Source organism: Canis lupus, chromosome 1, assembly GCF_003254725.2.
Source record: "Canis lupus dingo isolate Sandy chromosome 1, ASM325472v2, whole genome shotgun sequence".
NCBI classification, from domain to species: domain Eukaryota; kingdom Metazoa; phylum Chordata; class Mammalia; order Carnivora; family Canidae; genus Canis; species Canis lupus.
This window is the reverse complement of record NC_064243.1, coordinates 116251186-116274284: the sequence shown is the minus strand read 5'-3', so window position 1 is coordinate 116274284 and position 23099 is coordinate 116251186. Positions and strand designations below refer to the sequence as shown.

The window sequence follows — 23099 nt, the reverse complement described above, 5'->3', positions numbered from 1 at the left end:
TGTAATGTATCTCATTAGGGTTTTATTTTATTTTATTTTATTTTATTTTATTATTTTATTTTTAAAGATTTTATTTATTTATTCATGAGATACACGGAGAGAAAGAGAGACATAGGCAGAGGGAGAAGCAGGCTCCATGCAGGGAGCCTGATGTGGGACTTGATTCCGGGACTCCAGGATCACATCCTGGGCCAAAGGCAGGCGCCAAACCACTGAGCCACCCAGGGATCCCCTCATTAGGGTTTTAATATGCATTTCTGATCACTAGTTAAAATGAACATCTAATGTACTTATTGGCCATTCACATATCTGATTTTGTGAAATGTCTATTCTAGTCTTTTACCCATTCTAAAAACTAGATGATTTATCTTTTTTAGTTTTAGGAATTCAATATATTTTGGATATGAGCCCTTTATCAGTTTCTACCAGTTTGGCTTTTCTTTTTGTTAACTGTGTTTTTGAAGGGCATTCATTTTTAATTTTGGTGAAGTCTACCATTTTCTCTTTTTATATTAATAGTTTTAATACTTACGTTAAGGTTTTTTATTCATTTTGAGGGAATTTTTGCATATGGCATGCAGTGATGATAGAGGGCTTTTGTTTTCTAAGTATGTATTATAGCATTGATATGGGTGAGAGCATATTACTAGAGTCAGTTCTTGCATAAGGAAATGAGGAGGGGCACCTGGCTGGCTCAGTTGGTAGGCCATATGACTTTGATCTTGGGATTGTAAATTTGAGCCCCATGTTGGGTGTAGAGATTACTTAAAAAATAAAATCTTTTTTTTTTTTTTTTAAGGAAAGAAAATGAGGATAAAATTTTGAGAGGGACAGGACAGATCACATAGGAGACTTCTAGTTAGTGACTAGAAAACAATTATAACAGAAAGAATTCAGAAGGGGGACAAGAAAAGGGCTCTTCACAAAAGAGAGCTTTGGTACCAGTTATTTCAGACATAATGAAAGGGAAACATGAAAACTGAAGTTGATGGCAATGACAGTTTCTATATTTAGAAATGATAGTATCATAATCAAAACACTGCAGAAAATCAAATTTCAAAGCAAGAATGGCTGTTTTCTAGCCTTTGTTTCACTAAATATGTACTTTGCTGTTTAGCCATGTAAAATTCAACTGCAATCAGATAAAGAGACCATCTATAGATACTATACAATTCTAGATCAGTTAGAGTTGAGAGGCCCAAATCAAGTACATCTCTGAGAATATAACAAATAGGGGCTTTTATTTATTTATTTTAAAGATTTATTTATTTATTCATTCATTCATGAGAGGTAGAGACATAGGCAGAGGGAGAAGCAGACTGCCTGCAGGGAGCCTGATGTGGGACTCAATCCCAGGACCCTGGGATGACATCCTGAGCCAAAGGCAGACACTCAACCACTGAGCCACCCAGGCATCCCAAATAGGGCTTTTAAAAGTGAAATAGGGGATGCCTGGCTGGCTCAGTTGGAGGAATGTGTGACTCTTGATCTTGGAGTTGTGAGTTTGAGCCCCACATGGGATGTAGATATTACTTAAAAAACTATTTTTAAAAAAAGTGGAATACTATTAGCCCAGTTCCTATTCCACATAGGCAACCACTTTCAACTCATTTAACTGAGTCTATTGGTGTTTATTCCCACATTTTATACAGCTATTTTATCTACTTTTGATTTAAACATTTTAAGATAGTATCAGCTTAGGAGCACTTGGCTGGCTTAATTGATAGAGCATGCAACTCTTAATCTCAGGGTTGTAAATTCAAGCCCCACATTGGATATAAAGATTACTTAAAAATAAAATCTTCTAGGGGGAATCCCTGGGTGGCACAGCGGTTTAGCGCCTGCCTTTGGCTCAGGGCACGATCCTGGAGACCCGGGATCGAGTCCCACATCCGGCTCCCGGTGCATGGAGCCTGCTTCTCCCTCTGCCTGTGTCTCTGCCTCTCTCTCTCTCTCTCTCTCTGTGACTATCATAAGTAAATAAAAATTAAAAAAAAAAAAAAAATCTTCTAGGGACACCTAGGTGGCGCAGTTGGTTAAGCATCTAACTCTTGGTTTCACTTCAGGTCTGATCTAGGGTCCTCTTCAGTGGAATCTGCTTAACATTCTCTTCTCTCTCTGCCCTTCCCCCTTCTCTCTCTCTCTCTCAAACAAAATCTTTTAAAATATGTAATTTATGGGCAGCCCGGGTGGCTCAGCGGTTTAGCGCCACCTTCAGCCCAGGGCTGAAGATTCTGGAGATCCAGGATCAAGTCCCATGTCAGGCTCTCTGCATGGAGCCTGCTTCTCCCTCTGCCTGTGTCTCTACCTCTCTCTCTCTATGTCTATCATGAATAAATAAATAAAATCTTTAAATAAAAAATAAAAAATATGTAATTTATATAATCAGCTTGTTAACATGAAAGATGGAATTGAGATAATTTCCTGCATTCATTTTCCTTTGTGTTTTCTCTGGAACTCCTTTAAGAAATGTTGAATCTCCTGGATGCCTCCACTAACCCACTAATTTTCCAATCATCATTTCTTTCTCCCTTCCTTTTTTTTTATTCTGGGAGGTTTCCTGGACCTTTCTCTCCCAAGCTGTTGAATTTTTTAGGTAAACATCATATTGTTTATTTGCAAAAGCACTTTTTATAGAACCCTGTTAATATTTAAGTGTTATACAAGCTCTTAGCTTTCTGTAGTACTAATTATAGTATTGTATGTGTGTGTTCTTTTATTCCTTTCCTTATTTTTTCCTTCTTGTTTTGATCTTTCACCTTAGAGCTTTCATCACATTTTTGTGATCTTTAGTGCTATATTAATATTTAACACTGAAGTATCAGAAATATTACTGTAGTAGGTATGCATGGTTGGAGCTTATAAAATGGTGGGCTTTGCTGTGCATCATTCAATCAGATATCTAGATATTTCTTTTATAGGACTCCAAATGTTAGTATCTATAAATGTTCTCATGGTCTTCTCATTTTTTTCAGAAAAGAACCCTTCTGTTGTCTAACACCAGTAACCCCAGCATTTCTAACAAGCATCACTAGAAAGGGGTTAGGACCCTATTCTGCATAAGAACTTTTACTCATTACCTTGTTTTCAGTATTATAATCTTCTTTGCCTATCAGTAAATTTGGAGCCTCCTATTTATACTTTGGATAACAAATTCCTATTTCCTTCCAGTTAAGAAGATTGGGTACATCGGCTGCTTTTTTTTTTTTTTTTTAAAGATTGATTGATTGATTTATGATAGACATAGAGAGAGCGAGAGAGCGAGGCAGAGACACAGGGGGAGGGAGAAGCAGGCTCCATGCCGGGAACCCGACATGGGATTCGATCCCGGAACTCCAGGGTCACGCCCTGGGCCAAAGGCAGGCGCTAAACCGCTGAGCCACCCAGGGATCCCCCCGGCTGCTGCTTTTATAATCATTTTTTATAAGTCTCACCTTCCACTCTCACCTAGTCTATCCAGTTATAGAGCCTTTGTGTTGACAAATTACCTTGTTTCTAGGTGGCACCATCTTCTGTGGGCTTTTAAGTCATTCGATTCTGCTGTTAAATTATAATTCTTTATTTTCTGTCCTTCCAAAATTTCCTAAAACATCTCATCCACTGGTGTCTCTCCAGCCTCTTAATGCTTATGAGTATATGCCCTTCATCCTCTTAATGTCATTTTAATGGACTTTCAGAAAGATAGAGATTATCTTATTTAACCACACATCCTCTTTAATAATTCTTCTATTCATATTATTTTTTATCCTTTCACCTGAGGCTCTCCCAATTTTATGTGTTTGTCCTTTCATCCTGTTTGTCATGGGGTTTTTATGTTTTATTTTACTTATTTATGAAGTGTACAAAGTTACATTAAAAGCTGTTTAAGGGGGGATCCCTGGGTGGCACAGCGGTTTGGCGCCTGCCTTCGGCCCAGGGCACAATCCTGGAGACCCAGGATCGAATCCCACATCAGGCTCCCGGTGCATGGAGCCTGTTTCTCCCTCTGCCTGTGTCTCTGCCTCTCTCTCTCTCTCTGTGTGACTATCATAAATAAATTTAAAAAAAAAAAAAAAAAAAGCTGTTTAAGGGGCACCTGAAAAAAATAAATTTAAAACATTTTTAAAGGGGGGGGTGCATCTGAATGGCTCAGTCAGTTAAATGTCCAACTCTTGATCTGGCTCAGGTCTTGATCTCAGGGTTGTGAATTGAGCCCCACATAAAAAAGCAGTTTAAGCTACATGCAACTGTAAATGTTACTTGTGTTTAAGCTTTCTCTTATACTGGTAAACTAGGTTTGAAATAAAGAGTCTGTTTTACAATATCACATTTCTGAAATTTTATTAATAACATTGGAAAAAATCACAAGTTTTAGTGGTATTGATGATGACAGCTACTTTACTGGATTTTTACTTCATGTGAGCCACTAAATATTTTAGTTATAGCTCTTTTCAATTATGATTTTTTTTGTATTCCTTTTTAGAAAAGGACTGGGAAATTTATAAATAGATAAAGACACAACATGGAAGACATGTGAGTTGAGTCTCATTCTTCTCCAGGAAAATACAGCTAAGAAAAAATTCAGAAAACCTGGGTAACAGAAAGTACTTCCTCTGAGCACAGACACTGTTTCTTTAAGACTATATGTATGGGACTTAAGGGAATTTTGAACATAATATAAACATATAAGAGAAGCTATCTAAGAAAGAACCATTAAGAATACAGTGATGTCATATAGTTAATCCCAGTCTGTAATTGTCTAATCTCAGGATAAGCAATGTGAAGTCTTTGAACATAAATTCAACTTCATTAGCTACCTGGGGATTAATTTTGGAGAGAAACCATATGAATCTGATGAATGTGGAAAATCTTTTGTCTATGTCACATGTCAAGAGCTACTGAGGAATTCTTGTTGGAAAAAATATCTGTACATGATAAAAATGTTAGAAAGCCTTCAGCCTGAAGCAGATCTCCTTCAGCATGATCAAATTCATAGTAGAGAGAAACCTCATGAATGTGATGAATGTGGAAAAACCTTTAACCTGAAGCAAAACCTCATAGAACATAAGAAAATGCATACTGGAGAAAAGTCACATGAATGTACTGAATGTGGTAAAGTTTTCTCTCGAGTCTCATCCCTTACTCTACATTTGAGAAGTCATATGGGAAAGAAACCATATAAATGTAATAAATGTGGAAAAGCCTTCAGCCAGAAAAGAAACTTCCTTTCTCATCAGAAACATCATACTGGAGAGAAACTTTATGAATGTGGGAAAGCTTCTATTCAGATGCCAGGCCTCATTAAACACCAGAGAAATCATACTGGAAACAAACCCTATACATGTAAGGAATGTGGAAAAGCCTTCAATGGCAAATCATATCTCACTGAGCATGAGAAAATCCATACAGGAGAGAAACCATTTGAATGTAATCAATGTGGAAGGGCCTTCAGCCAGAAGCAATACCTCATTAAACATCAGAATATCCACAGTGGAAAGAAACCCTTTAAATGTAATGAATGTGGAAAAGCCTTTAGCCAGAAGGAAAACCTTATTATCCATCAAAGAATACATACCGGAGAGAAACCTTATGAATGCAAAGGGTGTGGGAAAGCTTTCATTCAGAAGTCAAGCCTCATTAGACACCAGAGAAGTCATACGGGAGAGAAGCCCTATATATGTAAAGAATGTGGGAAAGCCTTCAGTGGCAAATCAAATCTCACTGAGCATGAGAAAATTCATATTGGAGAGAAACCCTATAAATGTAATGAATGTGGAACAATCTTTAGGCAGAAGCAATACCTCATTAAACATCACAATATTCATACAGGAGAGAAACCCTATGAATGTAATAAATGTGGAAAGGCCTTCTCTAGAATCACATCACTCATTGTGCATGTGAGAATTCATACGGGTGATAAACCTTATGAATGTAAAATATGTGGGAAAGCCTTCTGTCAAAGCTCATCTCTTACTGTTCATATGAGAAGCCATACAGGTGAGAAGCCCTACGGTTGTAATGAATGTGGGAAAGCCTTCTCTCAGTTCTCAACTCTTGCTCTACATATGAGAATCCACACTGGAGAAAAACCTTATCAGTGTAGTGAATGTGGCAAAGCTTTTAGCCAGAAGTCACATCATATTAGACACCAGAGAATTCATACTCACTAAAACTCTGTGAATGCCTTGAATTTAGCAAAACTTTCATCAGAACACACATTTAATGTTACACTGAAGATTTGTTTTACAATAAAGTGACATGAATGTGGGAAATACTTCACCAACAACTCAAAACTTAAATACTAACAATTTTAATAAGTATCTTAATATCATGAAAACTTAGGTACTCCCAGAACTGCCACAACAAACATTGTTAATGATGTACTGTTAGGAGCAATCTAATTGAAGTAAGGATCCAGTCATGAACACCAAGTAACATGGTTCTGGAAGGTCTACCTGATGCATTAAGAGGTATAAAGATTTGACATTAAGTGAACTGTCATTTTAAAAATGTTTTGCTACATATGTAATGAAAATTACTTGTTGGTGCATTTGTAGAAATCAGAAATTGGAACAGAATATTATCTTCAGAAACATGCATGCCTTTATGGGGAATTGTTAACTGATAGAGGTGGTATCACCAGTTTGTAGGGAAATCATGGATGATTCAAAAAATGGTCTCAGGGTAACTGATTCTTCATGTGGAAAAATATTAGATCTCTGCTGTAGTAATACATTATTTATTATAAAACCCAAAAGTACTGAAGATTAGAATGCAAAAAGCAAAACTTAGTAATATAAGAATTTTATAGGAGAATGTTTTTAAAACCTTGGAGTAGGAGGGAATTTCTAAAATAGATTCCAGAATACTCACTCTTGAGTATACATGCATATCCCCACAAAACCGATACATGTACCTAGGGAGTCATGTACTTCTGTGTTCATTGAAGCACGAATTATATTAGCAAAAAATTGGAAATAAATATCTGTTGCTTGTGAAATGGATAAATAAAATGTGATAAGAGCACACAGTAGAATATTCTGAGTAAAGTATAACAGGTTTTTTATACACACACACACACACACACACACACACACACACACATAGAAAGACCTGAAAAATCATGTAGAGTGAAAATGAAGGGATAAATATAATCATAACTGAATTTGAATGAAATCAACACTAACAAACACTAGTATTAAGCATTGATTATGAATAAATATTTTTATGTAAAGCTAAAGAATGAATTGGAAGGATACACACTCAATTTCCAAAAGTGGTTGCCTCTAGAAAGAAAGGTAGTGGAAAAGAAATAGCTAAAAGATACTTCAGTTTTGTATCTATATAACTATGATTAAAAAGAAATAAAAGACTCCAGATAACTATAACAAAATGATAGTTATGTCTGAGTTGTAGTAATGTGTTTTATTGTTTGTATATTTCTGAAAATTAAAAAAGATAAAGATAGGACTAGGAAAGGTGTACATGGAGTACGTGTAATATAGACTCACAGTCCAGATAGATGCTAATATTTTATAGGAAATATTTCTAAAATCATACCTTTACTATAAGTCATTTTTGAAAATTGGGATGGTAGCTTAAATTATTTAAATTTACTCTTGCATGTAACGTCACTAATCTGTGTGATCTCTTAGAAGTTATAGCATGATTGTGCAACAGGTTGGTTGGATTACATTCATTTAAAGATCATTTAATAATATATGCACAGACTTGATATTAAAAATTGGTTTCTACTGAAATATTTATTAGAAATCTTAAAAGTCCACATACTAGTGTTGGCATTAAGAATTTGATATTTTTAAAATAAGGAAACTAAGTTACTCTCAAACTTTTAAACATGCCACTAAGTAAAATGTCAATTCTCGTGTATCTCACCTTCAATTTTAACCTCAGACTTTTTTTCCTTATCTGCCAGATACACTCAATCAGTACCCCCTGTTTGTTTCTTTGGGGAAAGTAGTGCTAAAAAAGATCTGAGACCTAAACAATATTGTTTTATTTGAAGCAAATCTTTCTGAGGATTTTTGTTTACTCAATCTCTTTCCACAACAACTTAACATAGAAAAAGTTGTTAGTGCTCTTTTTGAATAGTGATAAAAATGCATACACAACATTTAAACCTTAGGCATATTTCACATATATCAATTTCTTTTAAATTCAAAATAATTAAATGCTAATAGAACTGTATCACTATACTACTTGTTGGAGGTTTTGAACATTGGTCTTGAGAGAAGATTATAAATGCCAGGGATTGGTTTTCTGGGGTAATGTACCCAAATAACCTGTATATCTACATGAATCTAAATTATCCTTCATTTTCTTCCATTCCTCATTAAGCATTCCCCTCGTGTTCCTTAAGTGTTTCACCCTTGAGCTTGTGCAGTTTTGAAGTCACCAGAGCAACTGAAAACTCTTCATTTTTTTTTTTAAATTTTTTTTTAATTTTTATTTATTTATGATAGTCACAGAGGGAGAGAGAGAGAGAGGCAGAGACACAGGCAGAGGGAGAAGCAGGCTCCATGCACCAGGAGCCCGATGTGGGATTCGATCCTGGGTCTCCAGGATCGTGCCCTAGGCCGAAGGCAGGCGCCAAACCGCTGCGCCACCTAGGGATCCCCATTTTTTTTTTATTAAAAGATTTTATTTATTCATGAGAGAGGCAGAGACACAGGCAGAGGGAGAAGCAGGCTCCATGCAGGGAGCCTGATGTGGGATTTGATCCTGGGACTCCAGGATCACGCCCTGGGCCGAAGGCAGGCGCTAAACTGCTGAGCCACCCAGGGATCCCAAAAACTCTTAATTCAAACCAAACTAGGAGGGATTACCTTTTGGTGCCAGTAGTTGGCTAGTGCCAAGGTACAACAATGATTAGGATAGTCACATAGAGTAAGATGAGTAATATCTGTGATACTGCACACTTCAAATTTACTCTGACATTCCCCCTTACTGATTCAACTTGTTGCTAGTTATTTGCCACCACAAAGAACACTACAATTAAAATTGGACCTTAAGTATCAGATATGTTTATTTCTAGGGGATAGATTACAGGCAAGAGATTGTTAGATCAAAGGACATATGCTATTTTTTTAAATTTTAATAGATGCTATCAGTCATTTTCAAAAACAACTCTCCTCTAACACTGCAACAGATATATTACTTAAATTCATGTTGACGAGTATAACCACCTGCTCCTAGATTTGCTTCTTTGTAAATTTTTATAATGTTAGCTCATTTTCCTATAGGATTATTTATCTCTGTCAATTTTTAAGACCTCTTTAGACATTAAAGACATTAGGAATTTGTCTAATTTTTGTCTAATTTGTCTAATCACAAAAAAATGATTTTTCCATTAAAATACCCTAAATTTCTGTGTAACCAGATATGTATTAATTTTTTCTAAGCTTATGAATTGGTTAAGATATTTTAATCTTTCGATTGTATATTTCTTAGGTTTTCCTTGCAAGTTGTTTATTTGCTTTTTTCAATATGTAAATATCTGATCTATCTAGAATTTAATTTTTAATGTCATATAAAAATGAGGATTCCTTGTTATTTTCTTCCATATGGGTTTCCAGTTATACAAGCACAATTTGTTAAAATAATCTATCTATTCAGCAGCTGGTCACATTGTTCTGACCAACTTGTGGTGTCCACCAACAGCAATCACAGATTTGAACCACCAATCAAAAAAACAAAACAGGCTTTAACCCAGTTTATTATTAGCCTTGCCCTGACCAAAAAACCAAAAACACCTTCATAGTCCTGTGACTGCCCAAGTAAGCACAGTTTCCAGGGCCTCCACACTGTTCAGGGGAGAAAAGGTCAGAATGGATGTGGTTTACCTAAGCATTGGGAAACATTAACATTCTCATCCAGGACATCTTATGGTAACCCAGTACTGCATCTGCGTGGTGTGATATACACACCCAGTTGTGAAACTGATACCCACTTAAGCACAGGGAAGCTGCTGCCTTGGTTTCCCAAGACTTATGATGCCTTAGTCACAGACTATTGATGTCTACATGCCAATTCACAGCTTCCCCGCAACCTGCCTCAGTCCAGGTACAGGATATAAATGAGAAATCTACAATAGTATTTTCTTCAAGGAAACCGGTAGAAAGGTCATCTTTCCAGACATGGGTCAGTGGGAAAGGCCTATTCTTAATTCTTTACCAATACCATCCTTTTCTGTTCAACTGAAATTTAGCTATGTAATCCTTTAACCACATGATCTTTTCTTCATTCAACTGAAACTGCCTTGTACTTTCATTTATACCAAGACCTATTTCTGTATTCTCATTTCACTAATCTATTTTTCTACTTCTATATTAATATATTAGTTGATAAGCTGATTTAACATTAGCCTTATTGTATTTTGATATTGCATAAAAGACCAAGTCCTCCTTGCTGCATAATTTTATTGGCTATTCTAAGTTAATTTTCTTTCTATATAAATGAAGACTGTGTTCTTGAAATAGAAAAATGCTTTGATATTCTAGTTGGAATTGCATCAAATTTATATTATTTATTTTGGGAGAAATGACATTTCTGATTTTAAGTCTGACCCAAATTATAGTGTGCCTTTGCATTTTTCAAACTATGATCATGTCTTTCAGCATGAGGCTCCTGAACAAAGTACTTTGAATGCCATCCCTGCTTAACCTATTTTTTAAAAGTCTGTTAGTTGGGTGAATGAGAAAAATCCTTATTAGGAACTGTTGTACCCCCTCCCCACCCCCCCAATTCATACATTGAAGCCCTGATCTCTAGTGTGATGGTATTTGGAGATGGCACTGTAAGGAAATAATTAGGTTTAGATTAGGTCATGAGGGTAGGACACTCATGATGGGAAAAGTACCCATAAAATGGAAAAGAAAGATTATAAGAGGTTGCTTTGCATGTGTATATACCAAGGAAAGGTCATATGAATGCAGCACAGAGAAAGCAGCTATCCACAAGCCAGGAATTGGACCTTCACCAGAATTTTGCCAGCACTTTGATCATGGGATTCCCCAGCCTCTAGAACTGTAAGAAATAAATGTCTGTTGTTTAAACCACCCAGTCTATGGTATTTTTTTTACAATGCCCAAGCTAAGACAATCCTTTTCCTGCTTAATTATGTGCTCCTAATATGTGGTAAGACAAAAGCACTTTTCATTGGAGAGTAAAATCCCAATTGTATTTTTGATAAGGTCTGTAATTTTTAGCAGTTTATAAAGCTTCCCCGACCTTACTCATTTAAAAGTAAAAATTATTGGAACAGGAAATAAAAATACAGTTCCTGGAGTGACATCTTAAAAATGCAGAACTAGGAATCTCCAAGCTATTGTTCCCTTACAGAAACTGGAAAAACAAAAAAACTTTCTGAGCCAATTTTGTAATACCTCTGGAAAACAGTCAATGGTTTATAGAAACAAGCAAATGCCCAAACAAGCCAAAAGCCATCTTCAAAATGTTAGTAATGTTTTGTGGCATTTTTACTCTTGTCCCAACTCTCCCTTGCGTGGTATTGATATGGGCTGCCCAGTTTCACCCCTCAAACTGGAGGAAGCAGACTGGACCATGTTTCCAAATTGTATACATCTGTTCTAACCTGTCTTGAGGATACATGAAGGAACAATGAAAGCATCATCTGTTTCACATTACTCAAAGTGCAGGTGGAAAAGGAGCAGGTGCTGCTCCTAAAACTTACAAGGTAGACTGCAAGTTCACAGTCTGAAGATTGGATAAGTGGAAATGTATAGTCAGGGAATAAGGTGAGGGTCAGTGCCTGAAAAAATTCTAAGGAAACACCAGGGGTAATGGTGTTCTGGTTAAACCAACCAAACAGGATCCCTGCTGAAGGCAGGCCAGCCTGATCACACAGCACCAGGTGAAGGCAGAGGGTGAGGAACCTGATCAGGTAGCAGGGGTGATCACATATTAAAGGTAGAGGGTTCTAGTTAAACTGACAGGGTTCTTACTAAATCTTATTTTATAAGTAAAGGCGCAGATCTAGAAAGTTCAAAAGTGACTAAAGTTTGGTCAAAAAATCTTTGTCACTGAATTGTTGGCACTTGGGCAAAAGTAAGACCTTGGGGTTAATTTTACTAATGTGCTATTAATGACCCATTTCAGAGACTTCTGAAAATAAACTATACATGTCGATTAGCAGTTCAAAAGAATGTCCTAAGTCAAAAGAGTTAGTATGGAAGTACTGGTCTCAAGAAGATGCAGGCAAAACTGTACTAATAAACTATTGATTTCAGAGGGTTACGGCCAGATCCATGGAGTTATAGGAAGAAAAAGCTTGGGAATGTTAATGGAGTATGCATCTTCCTTACCCATCTATTCCCTAAATACTCTTTTTTTTAAAGATTTTATTTACTCATGAGAGACACAGACTAATGTAAGTATACTATCTTATGTTTAAGTCTTCTATCCATTTCTGGTTGGTTTTTGTGAGTGACGTATGATAGGAGTCCCAGTTCATTTTCCTGCCTGTGGTTATCCAGTTTTCCCAAAATCATTTGTTGAAGAGAGTATCCGTTTGGTGTTCTTGGTTCTCCTTTTGAATATTAGGTCCTTGTATATGCAGGTATTTAATTATACACTCCATTCTGTTAATCTTTCTTGTTTTTCCTTTCCCTCTTTTTAATTTTTATTTTAATTCCAGTTTAGTTAACATACAGTGTTATATTAGTTTCAGGTGTATAGTGATTCAGCAATTCCATACATCACCCAGTGCTCTCCTTAATCCCTACCATTTCACCCATGCCCCAACCCACCTCCTTTCTGGTAACCAACAGTTTGTTCTCGATAATTAAGTCTCTTTCTTGGCTTGTCTGTCTGTCTTTCCTTTGCTCATTTGTTTTATTTCTTAAGTTCCACATATGAGTAAAAACATATGGTATTTGTTTTTCTGATTGATTTACTTCACATTATATTATCTAGCGCCATCCATGTCATTGCAGACAGCAAGATTTAATTATTTTTTAATGGCTGGGTAATATATATATATATTACATATATATATCATATCTTTTTCATCCATTCATCTCTATCAGTGGACACTTGGGCTGCTTCCATAATTTTGTGTTTCTATGTCAGTATCATACTGTTTTATAGCTTTGTAGTATAGTTTGAAATCAAGATGTGTGATGCGTCTGGCTCTGTTCTTTCTCACGACTGCTTTGGCTATTCAGGGTCATTTTGATTCCATACAAAATTTAGGATTATTTTTTCTATCTCTGTGAAAGATGTCACTGGAATTTTGAAAGGGATTGCACTGAATCTGTACATGGCTCTGGGTAGTGTGGACATTTTAACAATATTAAACTTTACAATCATGAACATGAGACATCTTTCTATTGGTATCTTTTTCAATTTCTTTCAACAAAGTCTTATAGTTTTTATTGTACAGATTAAATTTATTCCAAGGTATTTTCTTGTTTTCAGTGTTATCCTGAATGAGATAGCTTTCTTCTATTTCAGATGTTTCATTGTTAGTATGTAGACATGCCACTGATTTCTGTAGGTTGATACTAGTTCTTTTTTTTATTTAGATGCCTTTTATTTCTTTGTTTTGCCTAATTGCTCGAGCTAGGAGTTCTAGTACTATATTAAATAGGAGGGATGAAAATGGGCATCCTTTTTTTTCTTTATCTTAGAGAAAAAGCTTTCAGTTTTTCATTGTTGAGTGTAATGTTAGCTGCGGTTTTCATGCATGGCCTTTATTATGTTGAGGTATGTTTCCTCTATACCCAGTCTTTTTAGTGTTTTTCTCATGAAAGGACATTGTACTTTGTCAGATGCTTTTTCTGCATGTACTGAGACGATCATGTGATTTTTATTTATCTCTTACTTAATGTGATGTGTTGTATTTATTGGTATGTGGACCTGGAAACATCCTTTCATCCCAGTCGTGAATTCCTGTTGGTCATGGTAACCATCAGTTACCTTTTTAATGCATTCTTGAGTTCCTTTTTAATGTATTCTTGAGTTCAGTTTACTAATACTTGGTTGAGAATTTTTGAATCTATATTCATTGGGGATATTGATCTACAGTTCTCTTTTCTTGTAATGTCCTTATTTGACTTTGGCATCAGGCTAATGCTGGCCTTATAGATTGAGTTTGGAAGTGTTCGCTTTTCAGATTTTTGGAAGATTTTGAGAAGGATTCGCATTAGTTCTTTAAGTGTTTGATAGAATTTACCAGTGAAGTTGTCTGGGCCTGGTGTTCTGTGTTGGAAGGTTTTTGATTATTGATTCAATTTTTTTTCACTCATTATTGGTCTGTTCAGATTTTTTATTGCTTTCTGATATAGTTTTAGCAGGTTGTGTCTTTCTAGGAATTTATCCATTTCTTCTATATCATCTAATGTGTTGGCATATTATTGTTCATAGTAGTCTCTTATGAACCTATGTGTTTCTGTATAAGTTGTAACGTCTCCTTTATCAATATTGATTTAATCTATTTGAGCCCTCTTTTTAGTCTAGTTAAAAGTTTGTTGTTTTTGCTTAGGTTTATAAAAACCAGCTCTTAGTTTAATTTCTCATTCTATAGTTCTGTTTCTGGTTTGATTTCATTTATTTCCAAAAAGAAAATATAAAGATGCTCCTCAACATTTGCCTTAGCAATAACTTTTTGGATATGACACCAAAAACAAAAGCAATAAGCAAAAATCAGTGAGTGGGACCATAGAAAACTTAAAAGTTTCTGCACATCAAAAGAAACAATCGACAAAATTAAAAGCAACCCACAGAATGGGAGAAATTATTTGCAAAGTATACATTGGAAAAGGGTTTAATATCTAAAATATATAAAGAACGAATACTATTCAATAGCAAAACAAAGAAATCCCTCAAATGATCCAATTAAAAAATGGGCAGAGGCACTATATAGAAATTCTTCGGGATCCCTGGGTGGCGCAGTGGTTTAGCGCCTGCCTTTGGCCCAGGGCATGATCCTGGAGACCCGGGATCGAATCCCACATCAGGCTCCCAGTGCATGGAGCCTGCTTCTCCCTCTGCCTATGTCTCTGCCTCTCTCTCTCTCTCTCTGTATGACTATCATAAATAAATTAAAAAAAAAAAGAAATTCTTCAAAAGAGGGCATCCAAATGGCTAGCAGGTACCTGAAAAGATGCTCAACATCACTACTTATCAGGAGAATGCAAATCAAAACCACAACATGTCACTTCACATCTGTTAGAATGGCTATCAACAAGACAAGATAATAAGAACTGGTGAGGATGTGGAGAAAGGGAACCCTTGTACACCGCTGATGGGAATATAAATTTGTTCAGCTACTATGGAGAACAATATGGAAGTTCCTCAAAAAATTAAAAACATAACTATCATATGACTGAACAATACCACTTTGCGGTACACACCCAAAGGTAATGAAAATAGTGTATTGGTGAGATGGACACATTCCCATGTTTATTACATTATTCACAATAGCCAAGGTATGGAAACAACCGAAGTGCCCTTCAACAATGAATAGATAAAGAAAATGTGATACACACAGGTATACACACACACACACAAATATTATTCAGCCACGAGAAAGGAAATCCTGCCATTTGCAACAACAGGGATAGACCTTGAAGATTTTATACTAAATGAAATAAATCCAACAGAGAAAGACAAAAACAAAAAACAAAATAATAAGAACAGAGAGTGAAATGGTGGTTACCAAGGGTTAGGGGCTGGAGGAATAAGAGATCTATTGTTTAAGAATAAAAGCTTGTAATTAGTAGATAAATAAGTCTTGGAGATGTAGTGCACAGCAGAGTGATAACAAACAATATGGTATTATAAATGTTTAACTTTTTAAGAGATGAAATCTAAATTATTCCCACCACAAAAAAGAAATCATTATTATGTAATATGATAGAAGTGCTAGCAATGCTACAATGGCAACTATACCACAATATATGAATATACCAAGTCAACATGTTATGTATGCTAAACTTACATAATGATATAACAACTATACTTCAATTGACAAAAGAAGAAAATTGAATTCATAGTTAAAAACATTCCAAAAAATAAAATTCTAGCTGAGATGGTTTTGTGATTGTAATCCACCAAATACTCAAAAGGATACATAATGTCAATTCTGCACAATCTCTACCAAAAAAACAGACGGGGGGGGGGGGGGGCGCGGGCGGGGAGGGGGAGGAATGTTCCAACTCCTTTTATGAGGCTAGCATTACTCTGATACCAAAATCAGACTAAGGCAGTAACAAAAAAAAGTACAGACCAATATTCTTTATTCATATAGGCACAAATTTATCCAGACCAGTATTCTTTATTAATATAGGCACAAATTTGCTCAACAGAAAGTTAGCGATCAAAGCCAGCAATATAGACTGCATCACAAGCAAATTGGTTTTTATCTGAGTAATGCAACAGTGGTTTAATATATGGAAACTAATTAATATACCATAGTAATAAACTAAAAATAAAAATATATGATCATATCAATTAATGTAGAAAAAACATTTGGCAAAATTTAATGTCTATTCATGATGGAAACACCTAGCAATCTAGGAATAGAAATGACTTTTCTTACATTAAGAGAAGACCTAAAAAAAAAAAAAAAAAGAGAGAAGACCTATCACTCATGGTAAAAGACTGAATGCTTCCTGTCCCAGATCAGGAGCAATACAATGATGTCCACTTTCATCACTCCTATTCAATGTCATACTGGAAGTCATATCCAGTGAAATAAGAAAAAGGAAAAAAAAAGGCATCAAAATGGAAATGAAGAATTAAAACTGTCTCTATAGAGATGATTAGAACATTCCAAGCAGTCTAACAAAAAACTCCTAAAACTAATAAGTGACTTTATCAAGACTGAATACAAGGTCAGCCTATAAACATCAACCTTATTTCTATACTCTAGCAAATGAAAACTACAATTGATAATTCTCCCAAACAAAACACTGATGCCTATATTTAAAAATACAAGTGTAGGGGGAGGGCAGGGTGGCTCAGTAGGTTGAGTGTCTGACTTCAGCTCAGGTCATGATGTAGGATCCTGGGATCCAGCCCTGCAATAGGCTCTGGGCTCAGTGGGGAGTCTGCCTGGGATTCTCTCTCTCTCTCTCTCTTCCTCAGCCCATCCCTGCACTTGTATGCTTGCAGCACTCTCTCTCAAGTAAATATATATATTTTTTTTCAAGTAAATATATTAAAAAAAAAAAAGTGCAGAATCCATATGCTGAAAACTATAAAACTGAAGAAAGAAATTTAAAAAGCCAAGATTAATTCATGTTGATAGACTGGAAGACAAAATATAGTTTATGAGTAAGTTACCTTCATGTTGATGTATAGAGTCAATGTAATTTAATCAAAATTCCAGCAGTATTTTTGTATAATAAACAACCTGATTCTTTAAGATTTTATTTATTCTTGAGAGATGAGAGAAAGAGAGAGAGAGAGAGGCAGAGATGTAGACAGAGAGAAAGCAAGCTCCTCACAGGGTTCATGATGCAGGATTTGGTTCCCAGACCGGGATCACACCCTGAGCGGAAGGCAGATAGATGCTCAACCACTGAGCCACCCAGGAGTCCCTAAACAACCTGATTCTAAATTCATATGGAAATGCAAAAAAAAAAACAGAGTAGCTAAAGCAAATGTGAAGAATAAAGTTGTGTGACTCACAATATTGATTTTTTTAAAAGATTTTATTTATTCATTCATGAGAGACAGAGAGAGAGAGAGAGAGGCAGAGACAGGCAGAGGAAGAAGCAGGCTCCATGCAGGGAGCCCAATGCGGGACTGGATCCAGGGACTCCAGGATCACGCCCCAGGCCAAAGGCAGGCACCAAACTGCTGAGCCACCCTGGGATCCCCACAATATTGATTTTAAGACTTATTGTAAACCTACTTTATTTTTTTTTTAATTTTAAAGACAGAGAAGCAGAGACATGGGCAGATTTTAAGACTTATTGTAAACCTACTTTATTTTTTTTTTAATTTTAAAGAGAGAGAAGCAGAGACATGGGCAGAGGGAGTGTTGTATTGGTGTAAAAATAAACAGAACAGATTAGAATACAGAAGTGTACATATATAGTCAAATGATTTTTGACAAAGATGCAAAAGCAATTCAACATAGAAAAAATAGTCTTTTCAACAGATGGTGCTAGAAAAATTGGACATATGCAAAATAAATGAACAAACAATAAAACCTTATCATAAACCTCATAGAAGAATTAACTCCAGAACATCAGGGTGGCTCAGTGGTTGAGAGTCTGCCTTTGGTTCAGGTTGTAATCTGGGATCCAGGGATTGGTCCCACATCAGGCTCCCATGGGGAGCCTGATTCTCCCTCTGCCTGTGTCTCTGCCTCTATGTGTCTCTCATGAATAAAATCTTTTTTAAAAAAAGAGAAAATTAACTCAAAATGGATCATAGATCTAAATATAAAATGTAAAACTATGGGGCCGCCTGGGTGGCTCAGTGGTTGAGCGTCTGCCTTCGGCTTGGGGCGTGATCCCAGAGTCCTGGGATTGAGTCCCACATTGGGCTCTTTGCATGGAGCCTGCTTCCCTCTCTGCCTGTGTCTCTGCCAATCTCTCTCTCTCTGTCATGAGTAAATAAATAAATATTTTTAAATGTAAAACTAAAACTTTTAGAAGAAAACAACTTGACTTTGTACTCAGGTAATTATTTGCAAAACTATCTGAATAATTAAAATGGTTAAGTTTTACTGTGAAGTATACCTAAATAAAGTTGATTTTTTACAAAGCATACAGAGAATGTGGCTGGGAAAACAAATGCAAAAGAGCAGTGGGTCTCTCAACCTTCCCAGAAAGATGACTGTTATAATTTCACTCTGTCAGAATACAGATCTGTTATCTAGAGAAACCTAAATCACAAAGAAAACTCACTTGGAGAGAAGAGGTTAAGCAGATAGCAGATGAAAACACAGATTAAAGGGCACCTGGGTGGCTCGGCCAGGTCTGTCTTCACCTTAGGCCATGATCTTGGGTCCTGAAATTGAGCCCTGCATCAGGGTCCCTGCTGAGCAGGGAGACTGCTTCTCCTCCCACCCTCCTCAAATAAAATAAATAAAATCTTAAAAAACCACCACCACAACAAAACAGGCTAAGTTACCTTCCCAGTCCCTTTCAACCCATGGGCTCAAATATTATTATCAATTTTTTAGGTTATATTAAATTAGAAAGAACAGTCAAGGATCACAAAATAATTCAGGAACACCTCAAACACAAAAACTAGATCTACCACTCCAGGACCAAAAGAAAATTTCCAAACAAATAAGCATTATCACTGAAAGCCAATAGCAAATACTTCAGTAATGAAGCAATGAAAATAATCAGGTTTTACATGCAAATATGTTTCAGAAATCATCAATTTAAAAGGTTTTTCGGTAGGGGGGATGGGTTTTAAGGAGGGCACTTGTGATGAGTGATGGGTGTTGTATTTAGGTGATGAATCACTAAATTCTACACCTGAAACTAAGATTACACTATACATTAACATTAACTGGAATTTAAATAAAAACTTGAAAAACAAAAATAAATAAATACAATCATAGAGTTAGAAAAGTAGGTGAAAGGAATCTATTCAATTCCCCTCCCACACTTATAGACAAAACTCACAGGTGTCTGCATTTGGCCATAACTCTTTGTTTTTCTAGGTCATGGGGCTGTCTGAATAGACTACAACTACAGAACATATTCTCTTCTAGCCTGACCACAACCCATATCCCAGATGAGCCCTAGACAGAGCCACTCAAAAACCTGCTACCTCCTCTACCTGGAAGAGAGTCCACCCCCTCCCCATGCCTACCCCCATAGGCACAGCTGCATAGATATATAGATGGCCAATAAGTACACAAAAGATGATCAACATCATTAATCATTAAAAAATACAAACCGAAACAATGAGACACTCTTCACACTCATTAGGATGGCTATTATTAAAAGAAAAAAAAAACAGAATATAACAAGTGTTGGTGAGGATATGGAGAAATTGGAATCCCTGTGCATTGCTGAAGGGAATGTAAAATGGTACAGCCACTGAGAACTGTATGGCAATTCCTCCAAAGATTAAAACTTAATTACGATATGGTCTGGTTTTTCCATTTCTAGGTATACACACAAAAGAACTGAAAGCAAGGTTTCTAAGACATAGCTGTACAGCCATGTTCACAGCAGCCTTATTCACAACAGGCAAATGATGGGAACAACACAGCAGCATTATTCACAACAGGCAAAGGATGGAAACATCTCAAATGTCCTTCAACAGATAAATGAATAAACAAAATGTGGTATAAATATACAGTGAAATATTATTCAGCCCTCAGAATGAATTAAATCTGATACAGAGTATAAGGATGAACATTAAAATATTATATGCCGAGTCAGATAATCCAGACACAAAAAAATATTGTGTACTTTCATTTACATGAGCAGTACCTAAAACAGTCAAATTCATAGACAACAGCATAAGGGTTACAGAGGAGGGACACCTGGGTGGCTCAGTGGTTGAGCGTCTGCCTCCCCGTCCAAGTCAAGATCATGGGTCCTGGGATTGAGTACCGCATCAGGCTCCCTGCAGGAGCCTGCTTCTCCCTCTGCCTGCCTCTGTCTTTGTGTCTCTCATGAATAAACACATTTTTAAAAAAGGATTTCTATTTCTTTAAAAAATGAAGGATTACAAGGGATGGGGGTGGCTAACTATTGTTTAATGGGTTCAGAGTTTAAGTTTAGGGTGATTAAAAATTTCTAGAAATGGATAGGTTGCACAATAATGTGAATGTACTCATGCCACTGAACTATACATTTAAAAATGGTTAAAATGGTAAGTTTGATCTTATGTATAATTTACCACAATAAAAAAAAAAAGATAGGCCTAGAATGGAAGCAAATTTGTCGCTCATGAGTCAGTATATGTTGAAGCAATGGTAAGGACGTGGTTGCTAAAAAAAAAAAAAAAAGAAAAGAAAAAGAAAAAAAAAGTGCAGATTAAGGGAAGATGGTCAATGACAGAATCCTAACTTTAAAAAGACAGTGGAAAAACAATTCATGAATGTTTTTGTTGCTGTTATTATTTGTTTTTGTGATCAGAAGATTGGAATTAGAAAAATGAAAGAGTGATCTCAAGCCAAGGAAACTGTGAAGAATCCAGTTGTGATAGGTTTCTGAAAAGAAATGTAAAGAACACAACTCTTCCTTTAAAAAAAAAAAAAAAGATTTTACTTATTTATTCATGAGAGACACTGAGAGAGAGGCAGAAACAGAGGCAGAGGGAGAAGCAGACTCCATGCAGGGAGCCCAATGTGGGAATTGATCCTGGGATTGCAGGATCACGCCCTGAGCTAAAGGCAGACGCTCAACCGCTGAGCCACCCAGGAGCCCACAACTCTTCCTTCTCATGTAAAGATAACAATGAATAAAAACATAATACAATATTTATACATAATAAAGAGTATGTCCCAAAAGAGTATATGGTGAAAAATTACTCCCTTCTTTGTCCCTATTCATCTTCTTGCCCTCAAAGGCTGCCAAAGAAATAACTTATTAGTTTCTTTTGCAAATTTGTTCTTTATGCAAACACAATACTTATTCTTATCCATTCCCCCCTTTCTTATACAAAAAGTAGATTAGTACAACATAAGGTTCTTCATCTTGTTTTTGTTTTTATTTAATATATTTTGGAGACTTTTTGTACCAGGCCATAGTGTTCTCAGTTTCTTCTCCCATTACATAATGTTGCACTATGTCCAATTGTTTATTTATCGCTAGTTTTTGCTATTGTGAAGACTGCTATATGAATAATCTTGGATACACATCATCATGACTGTAGGATAAAATCCTAGAGGTAGGATTGCTCAGCGAAATAAATGCAATTGGAATTTTGAAATATGTTGCCAAATTGCCTTCCAAAAAGTCTGTACCAATCTGCAATCCCTCTAGCAATATAGTTTTTCAAATTTGGGGAAATTTCTGCCATTCTAGTCCATAAGAATCAATATCTCTATATAGTTTTAACGGAATTTATTTGATTATGGATGAGGTTGAGCATATTTCCACACATTTGAGAACATGTAGACTTTGTTCTGTGTATTATTTGCTAATCTCTTTCTTTATTCTTACCAGGTTATTAGTCCTTTAATCAATTTTTTTGGTGCTCCTTATATATTAGGGAGGTTAGCCATTTGTTTGTAACGTAAAATGCAAATGTTTCCAGTTTGTCACTTCAACTCTTTTTTTTTTAATTATTTATTTATTTATTTATTTATTTATTTATTTATTTATTTACTTACTTACTTACTTACTTATGATAGTCACACACAGAGAGAGAGAGAGGCAGAGACACAGGCAGAGGGAGAAGCAGGCTCCATGCACCGGGAGCCTGATGTGGGATTCGATCCCGGGTCTCCAGGATCGCGCCCTGGGCCAAAGGCAGGCGCCAAACGGCTGCACCACCCAGGGATCCCCAACTCTTTTTTTAATTCATGTAGAAGGGATAATCAATCTCTTATGTTTTGATTTTTTAGATTTTGAAGTTAGAAAGACCTTTCCTCCCTCCATGGTTATAAAGTAATTCACTCAAGTTTGCAGTCTTTGTAACTTAAATTTTTTCAGTTTTAAATTTTGACCTCTTTGGAGTTAATTCTGGATTCAGTACATGGTGTAATCCACTTTTTTCCCTAGAAAACCTATCAAGTTGTCCTATTACCTTTATTGAAAAGTCCACCTTTTCCCCAACTGATCTGATATGTTCCATTCACATGCCCCATTTTTGTTTTTATTCTATTTTTGGATTCTCTATTTGGACCCACTGGTCTGTTCAGTCAGATGACAATCCCATATTATTTAAAATTTTGAAGTTTTAGAATATGTTTTAAGATTAGTCCCATTTACCCCACATGGCTTTTTTCTTCCAGTTTATTCTTGCCTTTGTTTTTCCATTTGAACTTTACTTTTTAAAAAATATTTAAGTAATCTCTACACCCAATGTTGGGCTTGAACTCATGACCCTGAGATTGAGTTCTGAGATGTTCTTTTGACTGAGCCACCCAGGTACCTCTCCATTTGAATTTTAAAATAACCTCTACCTATCTAGAGAAAGATATT

The 23099-nt window shown here is 36.0% G+C and overlaps 1 protein-coding gene across 4 annotated transcripts in view; it reads left to right on the top strand.

The window, feature by feature from the left end:
• The window catches only part of ZNF260 (zinc finger protein 260), an 88672-nt gene extending 77615 nt beyond the window's left edge, over window positions 1-11057 (top strand). For 3 of the 4 annotated variants that reach the window (XM_035703890.2, XM_035703889.2, XM_025421708.3), the window contains one exon: window positions 4463-11057. In XM_035703890.2, the coding sequence (XP_035559783.1) occupies window positions 4911-6149 (1239 nt within the window). In that variant the 5' untranslated portion in view covers window positions 4463-4910 and the 3' untranslated portion in view covers window positions 6150-11057. The remainder of the gene's footprint in view (window positions 1-4462) is intronic. The other variant, XM_049110205.1, reaches the window with a different exon arrangement.
• The last annotated feature ends 12042 nt before the right edge of the window (window positions 11058-23099 follow it).